The sequence below is a fragment of the Ranitomeya imitator genome, chromosome 5, assembly GCF_032444005.1.
Source record: "Ranitomeya imitator isolate aRanImi1 chromosome 5, aRanImi1.pri, whole genome shotgun sequence".
NCBI classification, from domain to species: domain Eukaryota; kingdom Metazoa; phylum Chordata; class Amphibia; order Anura; family Dendrobatidae; genus Ranitomeya; species Ranitomeya imitator.
Window position 1 is genome coordinate 319,475,472 of NC_091286.1, and position 21,164 is coordinate 319,496,635.

The 21,164-nt window shown below is 45.4% G+C and overlaps 1 protein-coding gene across 6 annotated transcripts in view; it reads right to left on the minus strand.

Moving 5' to 3' along the window:
• The window catches only part of KLHL32 (kelch like family member 32), a 508,172-nt gene that overhangs the window by 928 nt on the left and 486,080 nt on the right, over positions 1–21,164 (minus strand). For 4 of the 6 annotated variants that reach the window (XM_069726338.1, XM_069726337.1, XM_069726339.1 and 1 more), the window contains 2 exons: positions 20,538–20,632; positions 1–877 (listed from right to left, as the gene is read on the minus strand). The exon at positions 1–877 is cut by the window's left edge. In XM_069726338.1, coding sequence (XP_069582439.1) covers positions 716–877; positions 20,538–20,632 — 257 coding nt within the window. In that variant the 3' untranslated portion in view covers positions 1–715. Of the gene's footprint in view, positions 878–18,424; positions 18,640–20,537; positions 20,633–21,164 lie in introns of those variants that run through there. The other 2 variants (XM_069726336.1, XM_069726340.1) reach the window with 2 other exon arrangements.

Sequence of the window (21,164 nt, forward strand, 5' to 3'; positions counted from 1 at the left end):
TTGATTCTTGAACAACGGTCTTTATTTAGATGCACTTAGGTGTGCTGTTCAGTAATGTATTAGCAGCAAAGTTGAAGGGTTGGAAATGTTTAACAATTTTTATCACCGTTATTTTATATACGGTATATATATATTTTTTTATTTCCTCAGTATGAAAGTCATTGCCAAGTCCGGCATAGAACTGGACGGTACGGTATAATTACACGGCGTGAAATAACAGTGGTCTTCTGTGTTCGACATTCCCTTTTGCTCATCACATACATCCAATCATTTGCATATGTTTGAAGTTCTTGACATAGTGTATTGCCCTTTTTAAAAGTCCTTTTGATCCTAAAATAAAGTGAAAAAGTGTACAGTATCTTACAAACATGGTGACAAATTGTGACTGGAGCATATTGTCCTAACGATTATACCTTGGAACAGGGATAGTGAAAAAGTTAGCATTTTTGCATAGCCCCTGTTCCCTATGCATAATGCTGTGAGTAATTATTTTGCAGCACGGTACACAAGTTTCCAGGCACAATGATCCTCTGCCCCGAACTGCGTAGAATAGATTTTGATGCTTATGGCGTTAGTGATTTGCCAAATGGCGCAGGCTTTTGCAGATACATTGCTATATAGAACATAAATGAATCTTGATGTTTGGATTTTTATTACCTAGCTATATACTGTATATATTGTTTGCGTTCGTTTCTGTATCTTGTGAAAAAATTGTTCACATTGTGCCTATTCTATGATGTGGAACCTGCAAAGTTTGCAAATTAGGACTTGTGAAGTATGGAGCAGGCAGAAAGCATGTTGCTATCCCGTTGGAGGCAAAAGGTAGTGTAGGTCCGTAGAACACCTCTTCTTTGCCTTCTCTGCTAACGTCCAGCACCTAAAAGTTAAGAACAAAAACAACTGGATAAGATTTAATGTTAGGCCTACATAACACATGTTGGATATATAAGAAATAATTTTGCATTGTTGGCATGAATGGATTGGCTGTTGGTTTGGTCAGCCATACCCCCTATTTTCAACACCTTGCAGTGGTCAGAAAAGGTTGGGTGGACACCCTAATAACTATGGTCTTCACCCTGAGTGCCATTCCTTTTATATACAGTTTTTCCAGGAAAAGAAAGTTTCCACACAAGACCGAATTAAATTTTCACCTGACTGATAACTTTCACCAATGAGATCCCGTTGCTGTGTTGTAAGCTGTTTATGGATCATGACTGCTGCTGAAAAATTCAACTAAGAAAATCCTAATAGAACAGCTAAACTTTACATTGGGTTAATCAGAATCACTGTGAATGATGGCAGCTGTGTACGGACTACTATTTACTATGAGTGAAATTGTAATTGGCTAATTCTGAACACATCCACATCCCCAATTCTAAAATGTCATTCACATGGTGTTATTCACCGAGAAACAAGCCTAAATCATCTTGATTGGGGAAATTAGTACAGATTATGGGCGATATTAACCCCTTCACAACCTTGCTCCAGCCCTTTTATGTATAGCAAAAATCATCAACTCCTATGAACGCCGATCCCCCATGCAATAACAGGCATCGGGGCCTTCTGCAGACCTCAGGCTGTCATGCCAACCCATCGTCCTGTGATCATGTGACAGGGGCACCGATGTGCGGGGTTTGTGACACGCTTCCGGTGTGCTTGTGTTAAATGCCGCTGTAATTGACAACGGCATTTAGCATGTTAACACAAAAGGGTAGCTCTCAATTCCACCTGCGGCTGTTAGAGGCACAACAGCTGATCAGATCAGTTGTCATGTGCAGGCAAAGATGCAGGCTCAGCGCTGGAGTACGCATTAAAGGGAGAGATACGACCCACGACTTGCCTATATGTCCTATATACGTGAAGGGGTTAAAGGTGGGAAAAGTTCTGAAATTATTCTACTTAGTATGATTTTTGTACATGACAAAAACATGGCATTTTAACATGGGTTTTAACATACACTTTTTATATCTACTGTAAATAAAAGATTTAAGGAAACCACAAGAAATAATTCATTTATTTTTATTTATTTATAACATGACATGATACACAATCAGCAAATTATTTTTCTCTATCGCCTTTCATTGGGGGACACAGGAACCATGGGTGTATGCTGCTGCCACTAGGAGGCTGACACTATGCAAATAAAAAGTTAGCTCCTCCTCTGCAGTGTACACCCCACCGACAGGAAGTAGGATCTTCAGTTTAGCTAGACAATTAGCTTAGTGTCAGTAGGAGGTGGACACGGGTCTTTCATTAGACCCTTATCTACCTCAATGTGCGTCGTTTCCTTTCAGGTTTTTCCGGAGGGATACAGGGTGAACAGTCACACCTGTAGTCCCACTATGCGGACTATGAGTACGGCGTGTACTGCCACCCCGTATCCTCATAGATTCCTCTCCAGGACCAAGATCCTAGCACACAAGCGTGCTCAGAAGTCCGGTCCTGGCTCCGTCCCCCACCCACTCGCCCACCAGAGCCTGTCGGTCGGAGGAGACGAGGACGTCCATCAGCTCCGTGGACGTCTCATTCCTTCCAGGTTAGTACCGGCGGGGGATCTTTAGGTGAGTATTTTCCCGCCCCACCCTGTGGCTTCCCTGGATCCCAGAAATAAAAAATCCTATTTAGGGGGGTTTTCTGATGCGAATCGCATCTCTTTTCAGCTGCACCACTTCCGTGGATGCGGCCTCCCTGTTCCGGCGCGGCTGCCTTTACGGTCCACCGTGCCGCTTCTTGTCCAGGCACGCTATCTGCGTGGCCTTGCTCAGGGGGGGGACATTTCCGCCTCGGGTCCTGCAGGCTTCCTAGCCCCAGCTTCAGCGCGGTGGCTTCGGCCCTCAGTGGCTCCCCTGCTCCGGCCGCTGTTTGCGGCTGTTCATTTCTTTTCTGCGTGGTGGCTTTGCGTCGCATCGCTCTGGCCGCTGTATGCGGCCGTTCTTTTCAGCGCGGCGGCTTCCCAGCCGCCACATCGCTTCGGCCCTCTGTGGCTTCCCTGCTCCGGCCGCTGTATGCGGCCGTTCATTTCTATTCAGCGCGGCGGCTTTTGCCGGCCGCCGCATCGCTTCGGGCCCACTGCAGCCTTCTGCGGCGCACGGTTCTCCGCTGCGGCCCTTCCATGCCGGTCACCGATCGCTAATTTAGGCCCCGGCTTCTGCCTGGGCCTACTTCCGGTGCCGGACTCCGCCCCCCTTCCTTGTTCGTCGGGCGGGCTTTTCTCCCGCCCGACAATTTCACTGAGAACCGCCTTTTCTCCTCCCACCGGCGCCATCTTGGGACTCCTGAACTACGAGTCCCCTCCTCCGGAACAAGAGAGTGAGATAGTACAGTGGTAAGGTGTGCAGGCTTGCAAACAGAGCTGTGAGTTCGAACCCCAGCAATGAAAGTTAATTTTAAGCAACGCAGATCGATCAAGATTACGGCAGCAGGCCTTACCACCCTCCTGCCTAAGGGTCTATTTCTCGCCGGAGGTCCATACCATCTAGCCGGACAGCTTCCTCCGGATTTCGTCTGCCGTAAGTAGCTCTGCACCGCAGACTGACACTCCGCTATGTCTGTCCTGCAGCAACCCGATTGTTCCCACCGCCCAGGATCCCCCAGCCGATCCGCCCCAGAGTGATACCCATCCCAGGCTGGGCCTCCTCTCTGTCTCAATCGGTGGCCAATTTAACAGGGGTGTCTCAAACCCTGGTTTCCGTGCTGGATCGGTTACCCCTGCAGACCCCCGCAGTAGCCACCGGGTCGCAGGAAGCTCCGTCCAAGCCTTCCAAGGCTAGCTGCAAAAGGTCCAGACAGGAACGCCGGTCTGAGTCCTCTTCTCGCTCCATCTCGCCACTCGGTCCTCCTCTGCAGTCGGCGTCCTCCCGATCCTCATCCGCTGAGTCAGGCGAGGCTTCTCTGATGCGCCTTCGGAGGATAATTTGGGGCCGGATTCGAACCAAATCGCTAACATGAGGGATATGGTTCAAAGCCTCATTGGAGCGACCAATCAGACCTGTGGCATCGAAGATTCCTCTACGAAACCCGCAGATCAGGCGGTTTCATTTAGACGGTCTAAACTACCTCCCAAGGTATTTGCTCCTCATCCTGAATTCGAGGAGCTTCTGGCCAGAGAGAGCGAATTCGACCAGACGTTCTCAAAGAGACAAGCGTCTTGGAGTCTCATATCTCTTTCCTCCGGATCTCATTGCCAACCGGAATGAGAGGCGTTAGAGAACGACCTCTCCCCCTGTGGATCCGTCGACCGCTAGACTTGCCGCCAACACAGTCCTTACGCTGTCCGGTGGGCGGCTCTGAAAGATTCCATCGATAGGATCATGGAATCCTTCGTGAAGTCGGCCTTCGAAACTGCCGCATCATCCCAATGCCCGGCTTTGGCTTCCTCATGGGTTTCGAAGTCTGTATCTGAGGGGCTAAACAACTCCGTTGGGGCATTCAAGCTGGAGCTCCGTCAGGCCGGCTGGCGGAACTTGCCACCCAGATTACTCATGCCGGGGAATAATTTGTTCCCGGGACGTCGCGTCTTCTGCCGCATGGGCGCCCAGTAATGTCGTTGCCAGCTGTCGCACTGTTTGACTCAAGAGTCATCGAAGAAGTCCCTCACTAGCCTGCCTTTTCAAGGTTCACGTCCTTTCGGTTCCAAGCTGGACCAAATTATTAAGGACGCCACTGGTGGCACCAGTCCTCTTCTCCAGACCTCACCTACTTCCCCTTAGGCGGCTACTTTGGTCTTTTCGACCTTTCTCGTAGTTTGCGGCATCAGATTCTTCTTCGCAACTGCAGAGGCCACAAGAGAAGAAGGTTTTCTTCGGCTCACTCTTCCCTGGCGTGCCCGCTACTCCTAAGGTGGATTCTCCAGGTCCAGGACTGGAAGTTCCACTTAGGCAGGACCCACGACTAGACCCCAGCCCGTTTCTCAGACTGGGCAACCGTCTCCTGTTCCTCAGGGACGTCTGGGTCTCCTCAGCATGGGCCAGGGCACCTGTTCCCTCTAGACACAAAATCTTATTTTCACGGTCCTGGGATCGTTTTCTTCAAATCCCAACCTACGAGAGACCCCGCTCTAGTCCCGGTTTTTCTTTACTGCCATTGTTTCCCTCCTTAAATCCGGAGTAATCGTTCCCGTCCCAGAACAGGAACGGTTCACAGGCTTCTCTTCGAATCTTTTTGTACTGACAGAGAACGACAAGGGTCGTCCCAGTCCAGATCTCAATTTGCTGAACAAGAAGTTTCGTCGGAGACACTTCAGGACGATATCCCCTCGTTCAGTAATCGCTTCCATGGAGGCTCAGGAATTTCGGTTTCAGGCTCCCGAAAGTCTATCCATCTTTCCCGACATTCTAACTGTTGCGGGTGGCTCGTCAACAGGAAGAAGTTCCGTCTTGTTCAGCGCCTCGTATCTCCGGGCATGTTCTTCGACACTTGTCGGACCAGAGTCTTCCTTCCCGAAGACAAGATATCCCTCCTTTGTCAGGAAGTTCACTTGCTCCAGGGTTCTCGGCTCCCCTCCTTTCCGATGGACCTTAAAGGCCCTAAGGAGGTTGGTTGCAACATCGGAAGCAATTTTCCCTTCGCCCGTTTCATTCAAGACTTCTTCAGCAGGCTATTCTATCACAGGGGACATGTCCGTCTTCTCCCTGCATCGTCCGATCCGGTTTTCTCCCGGGTCAAATGGTTCCTCGACTGGTGGCCGAGGTCACTTCTCTTATCCCAGAGTAGATCCTTCTCAGCATATCCTTCCTTCCAGTTCCCAGGCAGGTGGTGACGACGGGCGCCAGCCCGCTCGGCGGAGGCGCGGGGCTTTGTCTCCTGTTCTTTCAGGGTTGTTGGTCGGCGCAGGAGTCCTCTTTGCCGATCAATGTTCTCGAGTTCCGGATCATCTTTCAGTCTTGCCTTCACTGGGTAAGGATTCTCAGCAGCCTGCCAATTCGAACCCAGACAGACAATGACACAGCAGTGGCATACGTCTACCACCAGGGGTGGACTCGGCGTTCTCTGGCCTCGGCCGAGATTCCAGGATCCTCCTTTGGACAGAGGCAACGGTCCTGGTGAGCTCCGCAGTGCATGTCCCCGGCGTGGACATTTAGGCCGCCGACTTCCTCGGCTTCGAGGGCCTCGCGGCAGGGGAATGGTACTTCAGGAGGTTTCCCGTCGGATTGCTCTTCGATGGGGGACTCCAGAGGTGGACCTCATGGCGTCCCGATTGAACAGGAGGTCCCTCGGGTCGGCCCAGGGTCCCGTGATCCCCTCACAGTGGTGTTGACATTTTGGCCATTCCTTGGTCGCAGTTCCTGCTCCCCTATCGGTTCCCACCCCTTCCATTGCTTTCCAAGCTGTCGAAAAAGATCAAGGCGGGATGGGTGTCGGTCATTCTGATCGTCCCGGATTGACCCTGGTGGTCTTGGTTTGCAGACATCGTCTATCTTCTCGCGGACACCCCTGGTGCCTTCCAAACAGACCCGATCTGCTGTCTCAGGGTCCGATCTGCCACCCGAATTATCGGTCGCTCAGTTTAACGGCGTGGATGTGGACTCCACTGTTTTTAAGAGTGTCCGGCCTTTCGGCCCGGATGAGTCACACTATAATCCAGGCTAGGAAGCCTTCGTCTTCTTCCAGGATCTACTATTGTACCTGGAAGGCTTACTTTCGCTGATGCGAGTCCAACCGCTTTTCACCTATGTCCCTTTTCCCTGCCTTCCATTTGGTTTTCCTTCAGGCAGGACTGGATTCGGGCTTCGCTCTCAGTTCTCAAAAGGGCCAGGTTCCTGCGCTCTTCTTTCCTTTAAGAAGACTTTATCTCCTCAGCCACAGGTTAAGACTTTCCTTCAAGGAGTAGTCCACGCTGTCCCTCCGTTCAGGGCCTCTGTGGATTCATGGGATTTAAAGGTTGTGTTGGTTGTTCTTAGGGGTTCCCCCCTTTGAGCCTCTCAGGGAGTTTTCCCTGTCAGTTCTATCTCGGAAGGTGGCTTTTCTCAGGTCCATCTCTTCGATCCGCCGCGTTTTTGAGTTGACGGCCATTTCCTGCCGTCCTCCTTTCTTGATTTTTCCACCAGGATAAGGTGGTCCCAGGCCTCCGCCTTCCTTCCTTTCTCGAGGTGGTTTTCATCTTTCCACCTCAACGAGGACTTCGTTCTACCTTCCTTTTGTCCAGCTCCGACTCATCCTCTGGAGCGATCGTTGAACAGGCTGGACCTCGTCAGGGCAGTGAGGATCTCCCTGGCTAGCACGGCCGCTTTCCGAAAGATGGATTCTCTTTTCGCCATCCCTGATGGCGTGCGTAGAGGCCTGCCGGCTTCCAAGGCGACGATTGCTCACTCGATCAGAATGGCAATTTTGGAAGCTTCCCGGGTCAAGCACAGAGGGCCCCCTCCTGAGATGAAGGCTCACTCTACCCGGGCAGTCGGCGCTTCCAGTGCGGTACGTCACAGGGCTTTCGCCGACGGCTTTGCAAAGCGGCAACCTGGTCTTCCATCCACACGTTTCGCCGAACTACGGCGGACTCCAGCCTGGGCAGAAGGATCCTGCAGGCGGCAGTGGTGAGTCCTCTGGCCTGATGGAAGTCTGTTTTTTCCCACCCCAGAGACTGCTTTGGGACGTCCCATGGTTCCTGTGTCCCCCAATGAAAGGCGATAGAGAAAACAGGATTTTTGGTTGCTTACCGTAAAATCTGTTTCTCGGAGCCTTCATTGGGGGACACAGCACCCTCCCAAGTTGAACAGCTCTGTTTACTGTCTACGTTTGAGTTCTTTGAACACTCTGAGTGTTTGAAGCTGTTAATCTGTGAAGCGCCATGGATTTTGTTGGCGCTATATAAAGTTTATTATTATTATATTATCCTTCTCTTTTACACGTTGCTTCTCCTACTGCTTTCTCACTAACTGAAGATCCTACTTCCTGTCGGTGGGGTGTACACTGCAGAGGAGGAGCTAACTTTTTATTTGCATAGTGTCAGCCTCCTAGTGGCAGCAGCATACACCCATGGTTCCTGTGTCCCCCAATGAAGGCTCCGAGATACAGATTTTACGGTAAGCAACCAAAAATCCTGTTTTCCCCAGGATGTCCCTTATGACAGCCCGACAGGAGGAAGTCCTATTCATCTTCTAGGGACAGGAAACATACAAGAGGTTAAAAGCCCCCCCTTTTGACTCACCCCGGATGTTTTTCCTGTCCCTAGCAGGACAGGGCGCACAAGAGGAGTGCAGGAGCGCGATACTTACCGGGGCTCGGCAGGATCGGAGGGGACTGGATCTCTTCCCTTTCTGCTGGCGAGAAGCTCCGTTGCTGATACCTCACTGGGCGGGAGTCCCTCAGCTTGTCGGTGGAGCAGGGGAGCGTCCGACGTTGCTGCTTCCCTCACTGGAGGGCTCTTGGCTCCACGCCGCCGCTGACTTCCGTTTGCACGAGTAAGCATTTCCGGCCGGACGCCTATAGAGGATTGACACTTACGGTTTAGAGGGGCACTTCCAATCAGGGCAGCGCAGCTTGCGTTCCAAACAGGAAAGCATGAAACTGCTATGGGGTAATCTGAAGGCCACCTGGACAAGGTAAGACCCTTTAAAAGGATACTCACAGATTGTGTGGTGTTCACAGTCTGAACCATGGAGGTTAATCTGCCCCGCTCAGAAGCACCAGCCGAGCAGTCCTTGGCCAGTGTAAGGCTACTTTCACACTACCGTCGGGCGGGCCGACGTACCGACGCATCCTGTGACAATGCAGCACAACGGGGGCAGCGGATGCAGTTTTGCAACGCATCCGCTGCCCCATTGTGAGTTGCGGGGAGGAGGGGGCGGAGTTCCAGCTGCGCATGCGCGGTTGGAAATTGTGAACACGACGCACAAAAAAACGTTGCAAGCAACATTTTTTTGTTCTGACGGTCCACCACAACACGATGCAACCGTCGCACGATGGTTGCGACGTGTGGCAATGCGTCGCTAATGTTAGTCTATGGGGAAAAAATGCATCCTGCATACAACTTTGCAGGATGCGTTTTTTCTCCAAAACGACGCATTGCGACGTGCGTCGTATGACGCTAGTGTGAAAGTAGCCTAAGTAACCCCATAGTGCCTGCTTCACCACATGTTAGTGGTCACTAAGTAAGAATGCAAAATGTTCCGTCTCTTGTATTAGGATAAAGGGACTCCGTTAAGATCCAGCTCCTCTTCCCGAAAAAGAATGAGGAGATGCCCGACATGCAACACTAAGTTAACAGATTCATACACAAAGCAGTTATGTGCGGAGTGTGTTGCAAAGTTCCTGAAAGATTAAAGGGACACTGTCACCTGCATTTGGAGGGAACAATCTTCAGCCATGGAGGCGGGGTTTTTGATTCACCCTTTCCTTACCCGCTGGCTGCATGCTGGCTGCAATATTGGATTGAAGTTCATTCTCTGTCCTCCGTAGTACACGCCTGCACAAGACAATTTTGCACAGCGCAGGCGTGTACTATGGAGGACAGAGAATGAACTTCAATCCAATATTGCAGCCAGCATGCAGCCAGCGGGTAAGGAAAGGGTGAATCAAAAACCCCGCCTCCATGGCTGAAGATTGTTCCCTCCAAATTCAGGTGACAGTGTCCCTTTAAGCGTCCTTCTTAATGGATATGTGGGCCATAATTAGGTAAGAGGTCCAGAGCACCATTGCCAGTCTCGTTCCACCACAGCCAGATCCAAGCACCTCCCATCACAAGAGAGCCAGAAGGGAGATGGACGAGTCCTCGGAGGAAGCGTACCCATATGCTGGAGACACACTAGTGATTTAAAAATCGGTCCGATTTTGATGCAGGAGAGTCAGACGAGTGCAATGCAATTGTCATGCGAGTGTCATGCGTTTTTGTGCTAGTACATTCCGATTTTTCACACCTAGCATCTGATTTACATCCAAATGCAGTGCGATTGCTATCAGATTGCAATGCGATTTTTTAACATGAGCATTTACATAGAGAAATTACAGAGAGTACATTGAGCTGCGCTGGCTGGCATTTTCCCAGGCTCAAGAGTTCATCTTGGTTCATGCCGGCAGGGAGCGCAGCTTCGGTGACGGCACCGCTAGTCACCCAAACTCCGCTCCCAGCATTTTATTCATTCCCCAGTAGTTTACAGCCGGGAGCAGTCGCATTAGCACCGCTCCCGGTTGTAAACTGTATATATCCCAGATATGGATTACGGCGTGGGACTGACTACGCTGGACAGGTATGGGTATATTATTGTTTTTTATTTTCGATTTTTTTACAGGAGATCGATGGCTTCGTTTGGATTACCTGTAACAATAAAATGGTCAAACAGTGTTTAGAGTTTTATTTCATTAAAAAACTTTATTCTGTTTGTTTTTATTTAACCTTTTACAAACTTTAGGATTAGTAATGGATAGGTGTCTTATTGACACCTCTCCATTACTAATGGGCTTAATGTCACCTTACAATACAAAGGTGACAGTAACCCCTTACAACCCCATATGCCACCACTACAGGGCAATGGGAGGAGAGAGGCTAAGTGACAGAATTGGTGCATCTTACAGATGCGCCTTTTCTGGGGTGTGTGGAATAACCATGTTCCCTCTCTAGGCTATTAAGATCTGCCCTCAGTCACTGGCTTTCCCTCTGGCTCAGAAAATTGCATGGAAGCCCATACCAGTTTTTTCCGTGAATACATTCTTTTATTAAAAATGTACAGATCCCAAATTTTACACACACATACTACTAACCGTATTAGTCACTGACCTATATATAACTCTTAACTGTTCTACAATGGTTTACTGTATGTAAACCATATCTCCGGTCGGCTTCTGCAATGATTTTGCAGAAGCTGACAAATGAATTATTGGCTATTCTGCAATCTCTCTATGATAGATATATATATATGTGTATGTATATATATATATATATATGTGTGCGTGTGTGTATATATATATATATATATATACACAATGTGTGTGTGTGTGTATGTGTATATATATATATATATATATGTGTGTGTGTGTGTATATATATATATATATATATATATATATGTGTATGTATATATATATGTGTGTGTGTTTTTTACATTAGCCGCATATGAAATGCTGGCTTTTCAAAGGACACCGGTACGTAAATTTTTTTGCTCGCACCCATTGACTTCGATTGCGAGGTGCGATCCGTTTTCTGATTACGTTTGCAGCATGCTGAAATTTTTTTCCAGCCTGATCGTGATCCGATCCGAGCAAAAAAAAAAATGCAGATGAGCACACAATCATAGATTATTGGTCCGAATTCAATCCGATTTTTTTATCGGATTGAATTCGTCTGATTTCATCACAAGTTGGCATAAGCCCATACTTGTACTTTCAGAGGAAGATGCTGAAGACAGAAGAAAATTTTTCCCAGAGGCCATCAAAAAAGAGGAAGAAGTATTTTTTTCTCATACAAAAATATGGATGACCTATTGAAGGCTGTAAGAGCGATTATGAAAATTGAAGAGACAGAGGTCCCTCACACAATTCAGGATGAGATGTTTGGGGGACTGAGAACGCAAAGGAATAGTCTTCCTGGTCAACAAGCACATTAGAGCTATGATCCTGGAAGAATGGGAAGATATAGAAAAGCGCCTGGTCATCCCTTGGACTTCAAGGCCCGTCTTCCCTTTGACCCATTGAAGATCAAGGAGTGGGAGGAAATCCCCAGAGTGGACATTCCTATTGCCAAAATGGCAAAGACCTCAATACCAATTGAGGATTCTTCTTACCTGCGGGACACCATGGATAGGAAAGCAGAAGGGGTGTTGAAGAGCAGTTGGGAGTCTTTGGCAGCGATTATTAAGACCAATATAGCAGCCACCTCGATAGCTAGGTCTATGTATCTGGATTAACGAGCTGTCCACCCAGATTAATATAACCTCTCTAAAGGTGTTAGATTTTGAGTCCCTCCCTATGTTAAAAATGGCAACGCAGTTTATGGCGAATGCTTCAGCGGAGTCTGTTAGGTTTGCAGCTTGCGTTAATGTGCTCTCTAACCCGACACGGCGGCCCTTCTGGCTTAATACATGGTAAGGGGACAGCCAGTCTAAAAGCAAGCTCTGCTCCATCCCTTTCTCAGGTACACATGTCTTCAGTCCAGCACCAGATGACATTTTAGAGAGGGCCTCTGATGACAAGAATGGGTTCCTGGAGGAAAAAGCCAGGAGATTCCGTTTCTTTCGTAGGCCCCATCAGTCCCCTAGGCAGGACTATAAGGGGAAGGAAAAAACAGGCAGGTGGAGTTACCCCAAGGGAGGTAAGGGTAGGTCCACTGAGTTCTCCAGCTCACATAGAAGGTCTTGACACCAGGAAGGTAGGGGGGAGACTGCAGTATTTCCTGGGAGAATGGGGAACCATAACGGACAACCAGTCAATCCTGCAGACCATCGGGGAAGGTTACAGGATAGACTTCTCCCACCCCAACTATTTTGCATTACCAAACCCCCAGTCCCTCTCCGCACAAAACAGGCTTTGGACAGATGTCAGGAACCCCTTAGAGTTGGGGGCAGTCAAGCCGGTACGTGGTTTAGAGAGAGGTCAAGGTCACTACTCCCTGTTCTCCATAAAAAAAGCCTTTGGGCAAATATTGGACCATCATAAATCTAAAGCCCCTGAATCAGTTGGTCAGGTACACGAGATTTACAAAGGAGATGATAAAATCAAGCATCCAGCTAATAGGGAGAGACAGCGCCATGTGCACTTGAGAGATGCATACTATCACATGTCAATTCACCCAGACCACCGCCAATATCTGAGGTTTGCTTGAGACCATCAGGGATTGGGACACCATTTCAAGTTTATGCGCCTTCCATTTGGCCTTTCCTCAGCCCCTTGCATCTTTACCAAGATAATGACGGAGGTGGCAGCTTTTCTGAGGAGGCAAGGGATTATTATGGTCCCCTACCTGGTTGACATCCTGCTGGTAGCAGACTCTGCTAGCCTCCTCAATCAGCAACTGGCCCAGACTATCAACATAGAGGCCCTGGGTTGGCAAGTGAACTGGGAGAAATCCGACCTACGTCCAGGGACCCAGAAGGCGTTTTTAGGAGTTCTCCTCGATTCCCATCTCAGGATGTCCTCCCTTACCCACGTAAAACAGGAAGAAATCAGAAGCAGGATCCGGGCATTGCAGAGGAAGAGGACAATCTCCATCAGATACGTCATGAGGATCCTAGGCCTCATGACATCCTGCATTCCAAGAGTATGTTGGAGTCAGGCTCATTCAAGACGGCTTCAGGGATCGGTCCTTACGTCCTGGAACAGGCATCACTCTGGCCAGGACAGAAAGATGAGAATCCCCGCCAGTCTAAGGAATTCCCTGTCATAGTGGACATCCAGAAACCATCTCGGAAGAAGAGTGCCATGGATCCTCTCTCTTTGCGTCCATATTGCCACCGACACAGGTTTAAAAGGATGGTGTGCAGAGGTGGAGGGTCATTTCCTGCAGGGTACATGGTCCCTGGAAGACCAGAAAAGATCCTCGAATTACAGAGAGCTAAAGGCAGTATGGGAGACTTTGCAACATTATTGGGATACAATCAGAGATCATCATGTGAAAGTGCTGTCAGACAACATCACAGCAGTTTCCTTTCTGCAGCGCCAAGGAGGTCCAGGGGGCCAGCTCCTACAGACCTTAGCAGAAAATATATTTCGATGGGCAAAAAGGAACATTTGGTCCATATCCGCCATGCACTTGAAGGGCTCCACCAGAGAAAAGCTATGGTCCTCCAAGTGGGAATTACCCGGAAGTATTCCACCAGTTGACACAGAGATTTAGAACACCACGTATAGACCTGTTTGCGACACGGAAGAATGTGAAGATGGCAATATTCTTCTCCATGAATCCAGGGGACAACCCAGGAGGCACAGATGCCCTATCTTAGAGTTGGGAAGAAGGTCTTCTTTATGCATTTCCCCCCTTTCCCCTCATAGCTAGCATCCTGAGGAAAATCAGAAGAACAGGCAACAGTGATATTATCAGAGACCAATTTGAGCTCGTTCTTCCATCTTTTTGTCATCTCCCAAAAATTGAAACTAGACGTGAGAATGGCAGTGATGCGCTATGTAGAGGTCACAGCTACTTGGAGGCAGGACTCAAATCTATTCATACAATATGCAGGAAAGAATAAGGGTAAAAAAGCCTCAAAATTAACTTTGTTTATGTTGATTACGTCAATCATAGCACTAGCATACGAGTTGGAGAAAAAAGATCCCCCCACTTAAAATTAAAGCCCACTCACTCCACAAGGGCGATTTCTGTATCCATAGACCAGATTTGCAGTGCCTACTTGGTCTAATATAACGACCTTTTGTAAACACTACAAGTTAGATGTTATGTCAGGTCAGCAAATGGCTTACGGACGAAAGGTCCTACAAGCACATGTCCCTCCCTAGAAAGCCATTTATTTGGTATTTCTCCCGTCGTGCTGTCATAAAGGACATCCTGGGGAAAATAGAAATTAGACCTACCAGTAATTGTATTTCCAGGAGTCCATCATGACAGCACCATTACATTCTCTCCACTGAATTCTGAAACTGATGTGAGAAAACATTTGTATGCAAAAATTCTATAAAATAGAGTTGCATCCATCCTGGTGTAGTGATTGGTAAAAGACACTGGGGGTGAGGCGAAAGGGGGGCTTTTAACCTCTTGTGTGTTTCTGTCCCTAGAGGATAAATAGGACTACCTCCTGTCATGATGGACTCCTGGAAATAGAATTACCGTAGGTCTAATTTTTTTTTTTTACCATACTGCTTTTCCAGAGCCTTTGAGCTACCAGTAATGTGGAAACTATATTTCCATTGACAAATTATGGACCTGAGTGAGGGTTCATTTTTTGCAAAATGACTAATTTCTATTGATACCATTTTGGGCTGCATAAAATGTTTTAATTGATTTTTAAAACAATGTTCACATTCTGAGATAAGCGCTTAGGACTTATGTTGGTGTATCCTTCTAAATCCCGAGAAAACTGGGTACACTGGAACCATTCAGTATAATGAGACAGTTGGAATCACTTTGGACTCCTTCTGGCCTCTGTTCCGGATGTGTCCTGGTTTTTGTTTAGGCATTTGCAAAACCGTGGTTGACCCCAGTTTTGATCATGCCTATAAAGAAAGCAATAGACAGTAAAAAGGCTATACAGATTCCAAGTGACATAGTCTACCCCATGATTGATTGTTCCATCAGGAGTTTGGCCTGAATCATATTTTTTTGCAAATTTAGATGGATATCCCGACATAAGTGCTCAGCATTAGACCTAATTCAGACACCAGTTTTTCTCTTCAGTGTTTCATCAGTATTTAACCTCTTAGTGACCAAGCCAATTTTGACCTTAATGACCAAGCCAGATTATACAATTCTGACCACTGTCACTTTATAAGGTTATAACTCTGGAACACTTCAACATATCCCACTGATTCTGAGACTGTTTTTTCGTGACATATTGTACTTCATGATAGTGGTAACATTTATTTAATATGACTTACATTTATGAAAAAAATTTAATTTTGCAATTTTCAAACTTAATTTTTGCGCCCTTAATAAATAACTAACATTTTCCACATGTCTGATTTGTATCAGCACAATTTTGGAATCAATTTTTTTGTTAGGAAGTTAGAAGGGTTAAAACATTTTCATTTTTCCAACAAAATTTACAAAACCATTTTATATTTTGGGACCACATCAAATTTGAAGTAACTTTGGGGAGCTTATACGACAAAAAATACCCAAAAGTGACAGTATTTAAAAACTGCAGCCCTCTAGGTGCTCAAAAACACATTCAAGCAATCAGAAGGAAAAAATTAACATTGAACTTTTCTTCACAAAAATGTTACTTTAGCTCCAAATTTGTTATTTTCACAAGGGTAACAGGAGAAAATGGACCACAACATTTCTTGGGCAAATTCTCCTGAATTTGCTGATACCCCATATGTGGGGGAAATCCACTGTATGGGCGCACAGCAGGTCTCGGAAGGGAAGGAGCGACATTTGACGTTTTGAATGTAAAATTTGCTGGAATAATTAGCGAACGCCATGTAGCGTTTGGAGAGCCCCTGATGTGCCTAAACAGTCGAACCCCACCCCCTCCCCCCCCAAGTGACACCATTTTGGAAACTAGACCCCTCAAGGAACTTATCTAGATGTGTGGTGAGCACTTTGAACCCCAAGGTGCTTCACAGAAGTTTATTAAATAGATCTGTGAAAGTAAAAAAAAAACACTTGGATCTGAGCACTTGGATTTGCAAGCGCAGAATTCATAGGATTTTATTTTTAGGGGCGGGAACCATGATGCTTTTCCAAAGTTTTTGTTCTACCAGTAACGTGGGACCCCCCTATAGTTCTAGTGACAGATGATGGACCTGAGTGGGGACTGGTTTTGTGCGGGATAAATTGGGGTTTTTATTGGTAACATTTTGGAGTACCTAATATTTTTTGATCGCTTCCAGAAAAAGGCTGGAATTGCTTTCTTGTGTTCTACACTGAGCACTTATGTCTGCGTTTCCTTGTAAATCCCACAAAAATGCGATTTAGACAAAACCACCCACCATGAGACAGTTGGAGACCCTTCATACTCAGTTTTGCGTCTGCTCTGGTGGCATCTATCTTTTTAGGCGTGCACAGATTTGTAATGATGGGACACCGCTGGAACACAGACCAGTCCAAAGTGACTCCATCTACCTCATAAGCGAGTGGTTTACACGGAAACCCCGATGTAAGTGCTCAGCGCAGGATAAATGTGCGCCAGGCCTTATTCTGATTTTTTGGGGGTAACATGAACAAATAGCAGTACAAGAGTAGTTCTTATTTTTATTTTTGCGTGGCTCACCAAGCAGTATAAGTGATAAGGCAGATTTAATATTTGGGTCGGTACGATTACAGAGATACCAGATTTATATAGCTTTTTTTGTTTTTCTGTTTTGTATAAAAAGTTTTTAGGTTTTTTTTGTTGCCATATTTTGAGAGCTTTAACTTTTTTATTTTTTGGTGAGCAGAGCTGTATGAGGGCTTATTTTTTGCTGGACGAGTTGCAGATTTTTTTGGTACCATTTTGTTGTACATTCAATATGAAAGGGATTGGATATCCAGCGAGGCATATGTAGTAAAATTCAGAAAAAACTTTATCAAAAATGAATAAAATTTAAAACGAAGATGGAGTCACCAATGTGTTTTGGCTAAAGGAGCCTTATTCATGGAGTACATAAAAAATTTTTGATCGTTGACACAGAAACAAAAACTGAATTGCTAAGTTTTGTTTATTTTATTTCATTTTTTGCACCGTTCAATCGATAACATCGATTTGTTTGTTGGATCAGTACTATTACAATGATACCAGATTTACAAGTGCCTCCTGCTAAATTAGAATATCAAAAAGTTAATTTATTTCAGTTCTTCAATACAAAAAGTGAAACTTATATATTATATAGTTATTACAAACAGTGATCTATTTCAAGTGTTTATTTCTGTTAATGTTGATAATTAAAGTTGACAAAGAAAACCCAAAAGTCATTATCTCAGTAAATTAGAATAATTAACAAAAACACCTGCAAAGGCTTCCTAAGCATTTAAAAAGGTCCCTTAGTCTGTTTCAGTAGGCTCCACAATCATGGGGAAGACTGCTGACTTGACAGATGTCCAGAAGGCAGTCACTGACACACTCTACAAGGAGGGTAAGCTACAAAAGGTCATTGCTAAAGAAGCTGGCTGTTCACAGAGTGCTGTGTCCAAGTATATTAATGGAAAGTTGAGTAGAAGGAAAAAGTGTGGTAGAAAAATGTGCACAAGCAACCGGGATAACCACAGTCTTGAAAGGATTGTTAAGAAAAGGCCATTCAAAAATTTGGGGGAGATTCACAAGGAGTGGACTTGCTGCTGGAGTCATTGCTTCAAGAGCCACCATACACAAATGTATTCAGGACATGGGCTTCAAGTATTGCATTCCTTGATTCAAGCCACTTATGACCAATAGACGCCAGAAGTGTCTTACCTGGGCCAAGGAGAAAAAGAACTGGACTGTTGCTCAGTGGTCCAAGGTGTTGTTTTCAGATGAAAGTAAATTTTGCATTGCATTTCGAAATCAAAGTCCCAGTCTGGAGGAAAAGTAGAGAGGCCACAATCCAAGCTGCTTGAGGTCCAGTGTGAAGTTTCCACAATTGGTGATGGTTTGGAGAGCCATGTCATCTGCTGATGGTTACAGCTATGTACTTTCGTTCTGTTAATGCTCCTATATAGGCTGGTGACAATGTGTGTGTAGGTTTGTGTTTACTTATCTGCTTAGTAATGAGGGTGTTGGACTGACACCTTTTTATTACTAACCCTAGGGCAAGGTGTCAATAACAGCTGCTGACACCAAGCCCTAATCCCATTATTCTGATGCCACTGCATCATCATGAAAAAGGTGATGTTGAACCAAGAAATTACATCACAAAACTTTTTTTTTTTAAATCACTTTATTTAGCTCAAAAAAGCATTTATTACTGTACAAAAACACGTGCAAAAACGCGAGTTTTTGCCATAGCGTTTTTCCTGCCAAGAGATTCAGAAACCTTGCAGAAATTTATGCAAGCAAATACTCAATGTACGCACATAGCCTGATACTTTATTCTGAGCACATGCAATGGGCAACGTGTTTCAACCTCAAATGGGTCTTCATCAGGCTGTATAAAAAAAAATGTGTAATATATCAAAGTTTACACAACTCTGACCTTATGAAAACACCATTAATAAAAATACAGTAGACTTAGAAACCCATAGGCATTAAGAAAATATTTGGGGCCGAAACAATAAGGATGATAGTAGAAATTACATTCTGGATTATGTTCTATTTAAATTGTGATATATTCTTCTTTCCTTCATTCATATTAACCTCATTTTTAATCGTAACTCAAGATAAAAAGCATGAACATTTTATTTGCTGACAAAATGACAACTTGTAAATGTTTTGGAGCAATTTTCCTTTATTTAAGACAAAGGATCTAAAACCACTGTCATACATGTTCTGTTTCATTCTGTACAAATGGCTGCGTACACTCACTGCATTTCAATAAACTGTGGCTGCGGAAGATATTCTGAAGCATGTATTAGAAAACGGCTGTCTATGCAATGTGCTACTATATTTCTGTAAGTCGTTGATTAGTAAATATTACTAGCACTGTCCTACCTACATTGGATATATACAAAGAAAATCAGTCCCCATTTAGATTAAAACCCTTTATATTGCAGGTCATAAAATAAATATACAGAATGCAAAAAAATAAAAGATCCACATTTCATTTCTTCACTGGGCAGTATGGTTTGTATATTTACATCGAGTTCAGATTTTGTTCATCCTGACTGTAAAATGCAGTCTGCCCCACTCTACTGGATAGCCCTTAGAGAAGATGAGGTTGCTGGCTAAAAACAAGGACGGCTGACACAGGTTATATGCGAAAAAAAATAATTAGCTCTGATCATTGCAGTTCTGCAAAAGTGTTGATGTTCAATCACTCAAAAATGCAGGAATGAACTTGGAAAGAAGAGAACAGGACTGGTGTTCGAAATTAAGCTTGTCCGATGAGTCACAGCACTGGGCTTCAATAAGGAGATTGTCCTACTGATTACCACTCGGCCTCGGTGATTGAAATGTACTGCACACATACTGTATGTATTTCTCTAAAAATGGCCAATGCCCATCGCTATACTGTTCAAGCCAGTTGTTGTTTTCTATTGCTCACTACTGTTACTACGTACAATAATATGTATTAATATGTATGCGCAAATGCTCGATACTTGAGTTTGCCTACGGTGCTCGGGAATGCACAGAGTATCGCGGGTGCTCGAATGACATGTTTGAATCCCCACAGGGACTGCCTGACATACACGGGCATTCCCCACGTTTTGGACCTGTCTAACAGTGGCAAAACATGCAGCCACAGGGACTCGATCATGTCACTCGAGCACCCGCGATACTCGGTGCATACCTGAGCACCCTACGCAAACATGAGTAACGAGCACTTGGGCTCATCACTAATATTTATATCTAATGCATGTTCCATATATAGAGCTTGACAGCACTGTGGCCTGTATTTTCCTAGTGATTGTTTTTGTCAGTGCTTTCTCCAAATACCAAAAACATGGTGATTGGTTAGTTGGCTTCCCAAAAAAATTACTGATGAAGCCTTGCAACCAAAAACTGTGACATTTGTTGTAGAACATATATGGCTAGAGGATGTATTTTTGGGGGCCACACTGCATTTGGCACGCATCAATTTGCTCTGAAGAAGTTTTCACACATCTAACGTTCATGGTCCATGTACAGGCTGCAATGTCTGGACTGGACTCTGGTCTTCCAACTTTAACTTAACAGCCCGAGTAGCATATGTGTGCCCTATTCGAGTCTGGAGACCCTCAGCTAGCCCATACGCACTGTGAAGGTCAGATGTATGAAACTGGTCTAATTGTTTATTTGAGATATGGAAATTAGTACCATATGGAATTAATCATTCATTATTGGGACTGATGTGAGTGATGACATCCTCTGAATAAAGCTACAGAATACGTAGTATAGACATCTTACCTGTATACATGCTAAAGGTTCATTTGTCCAAATTGAGTAACCACCAACCAAGTAGATTCTTCCATTATGAACAGCAACTCCAGACTCATTTTGCCCTTAATATTAATAAAAAAATAAAAAAAACTATTGGCAATGACGCACATGTACAACATTACATTCACTTATTTCATTTATATAGGATACTGAATAATTTGAAAAATGTGGATTGTTCATGTAGTTTATCCAGCCTCTGCTATAACTCATCTATATCCAGCATTACATTTGTGTTATCTGTGAGATTGGTCTACAAGTGCTGTTTTATTTGGGGGGCAAGCTTGCAGGTCTCCCTCCTCTGTTTCTAAATTGAGCAGTCCTTGACTTTGTGAAATTCTTACATTTGTTTGATGTGGTGGTGTGCAAACTAATTTCAGGCGGGCACATGGAAGAATAATGTCCAGATACATGAAGATTTGGATTGTTTACAAATACCCTGTGGTTCTCATGATCCAGACCGGATTTTGGGTCCTGTCTTCCCTTTTTTCGGTCTGATCATGTCAGGGGTTAACTTTTCTCAGCCTCAGTCTGTTTTCAGGTTTTGCTATTTATCTCTGTTGCATTCTGCAGGCGGTGTCAGTTATAGTCCTGCCT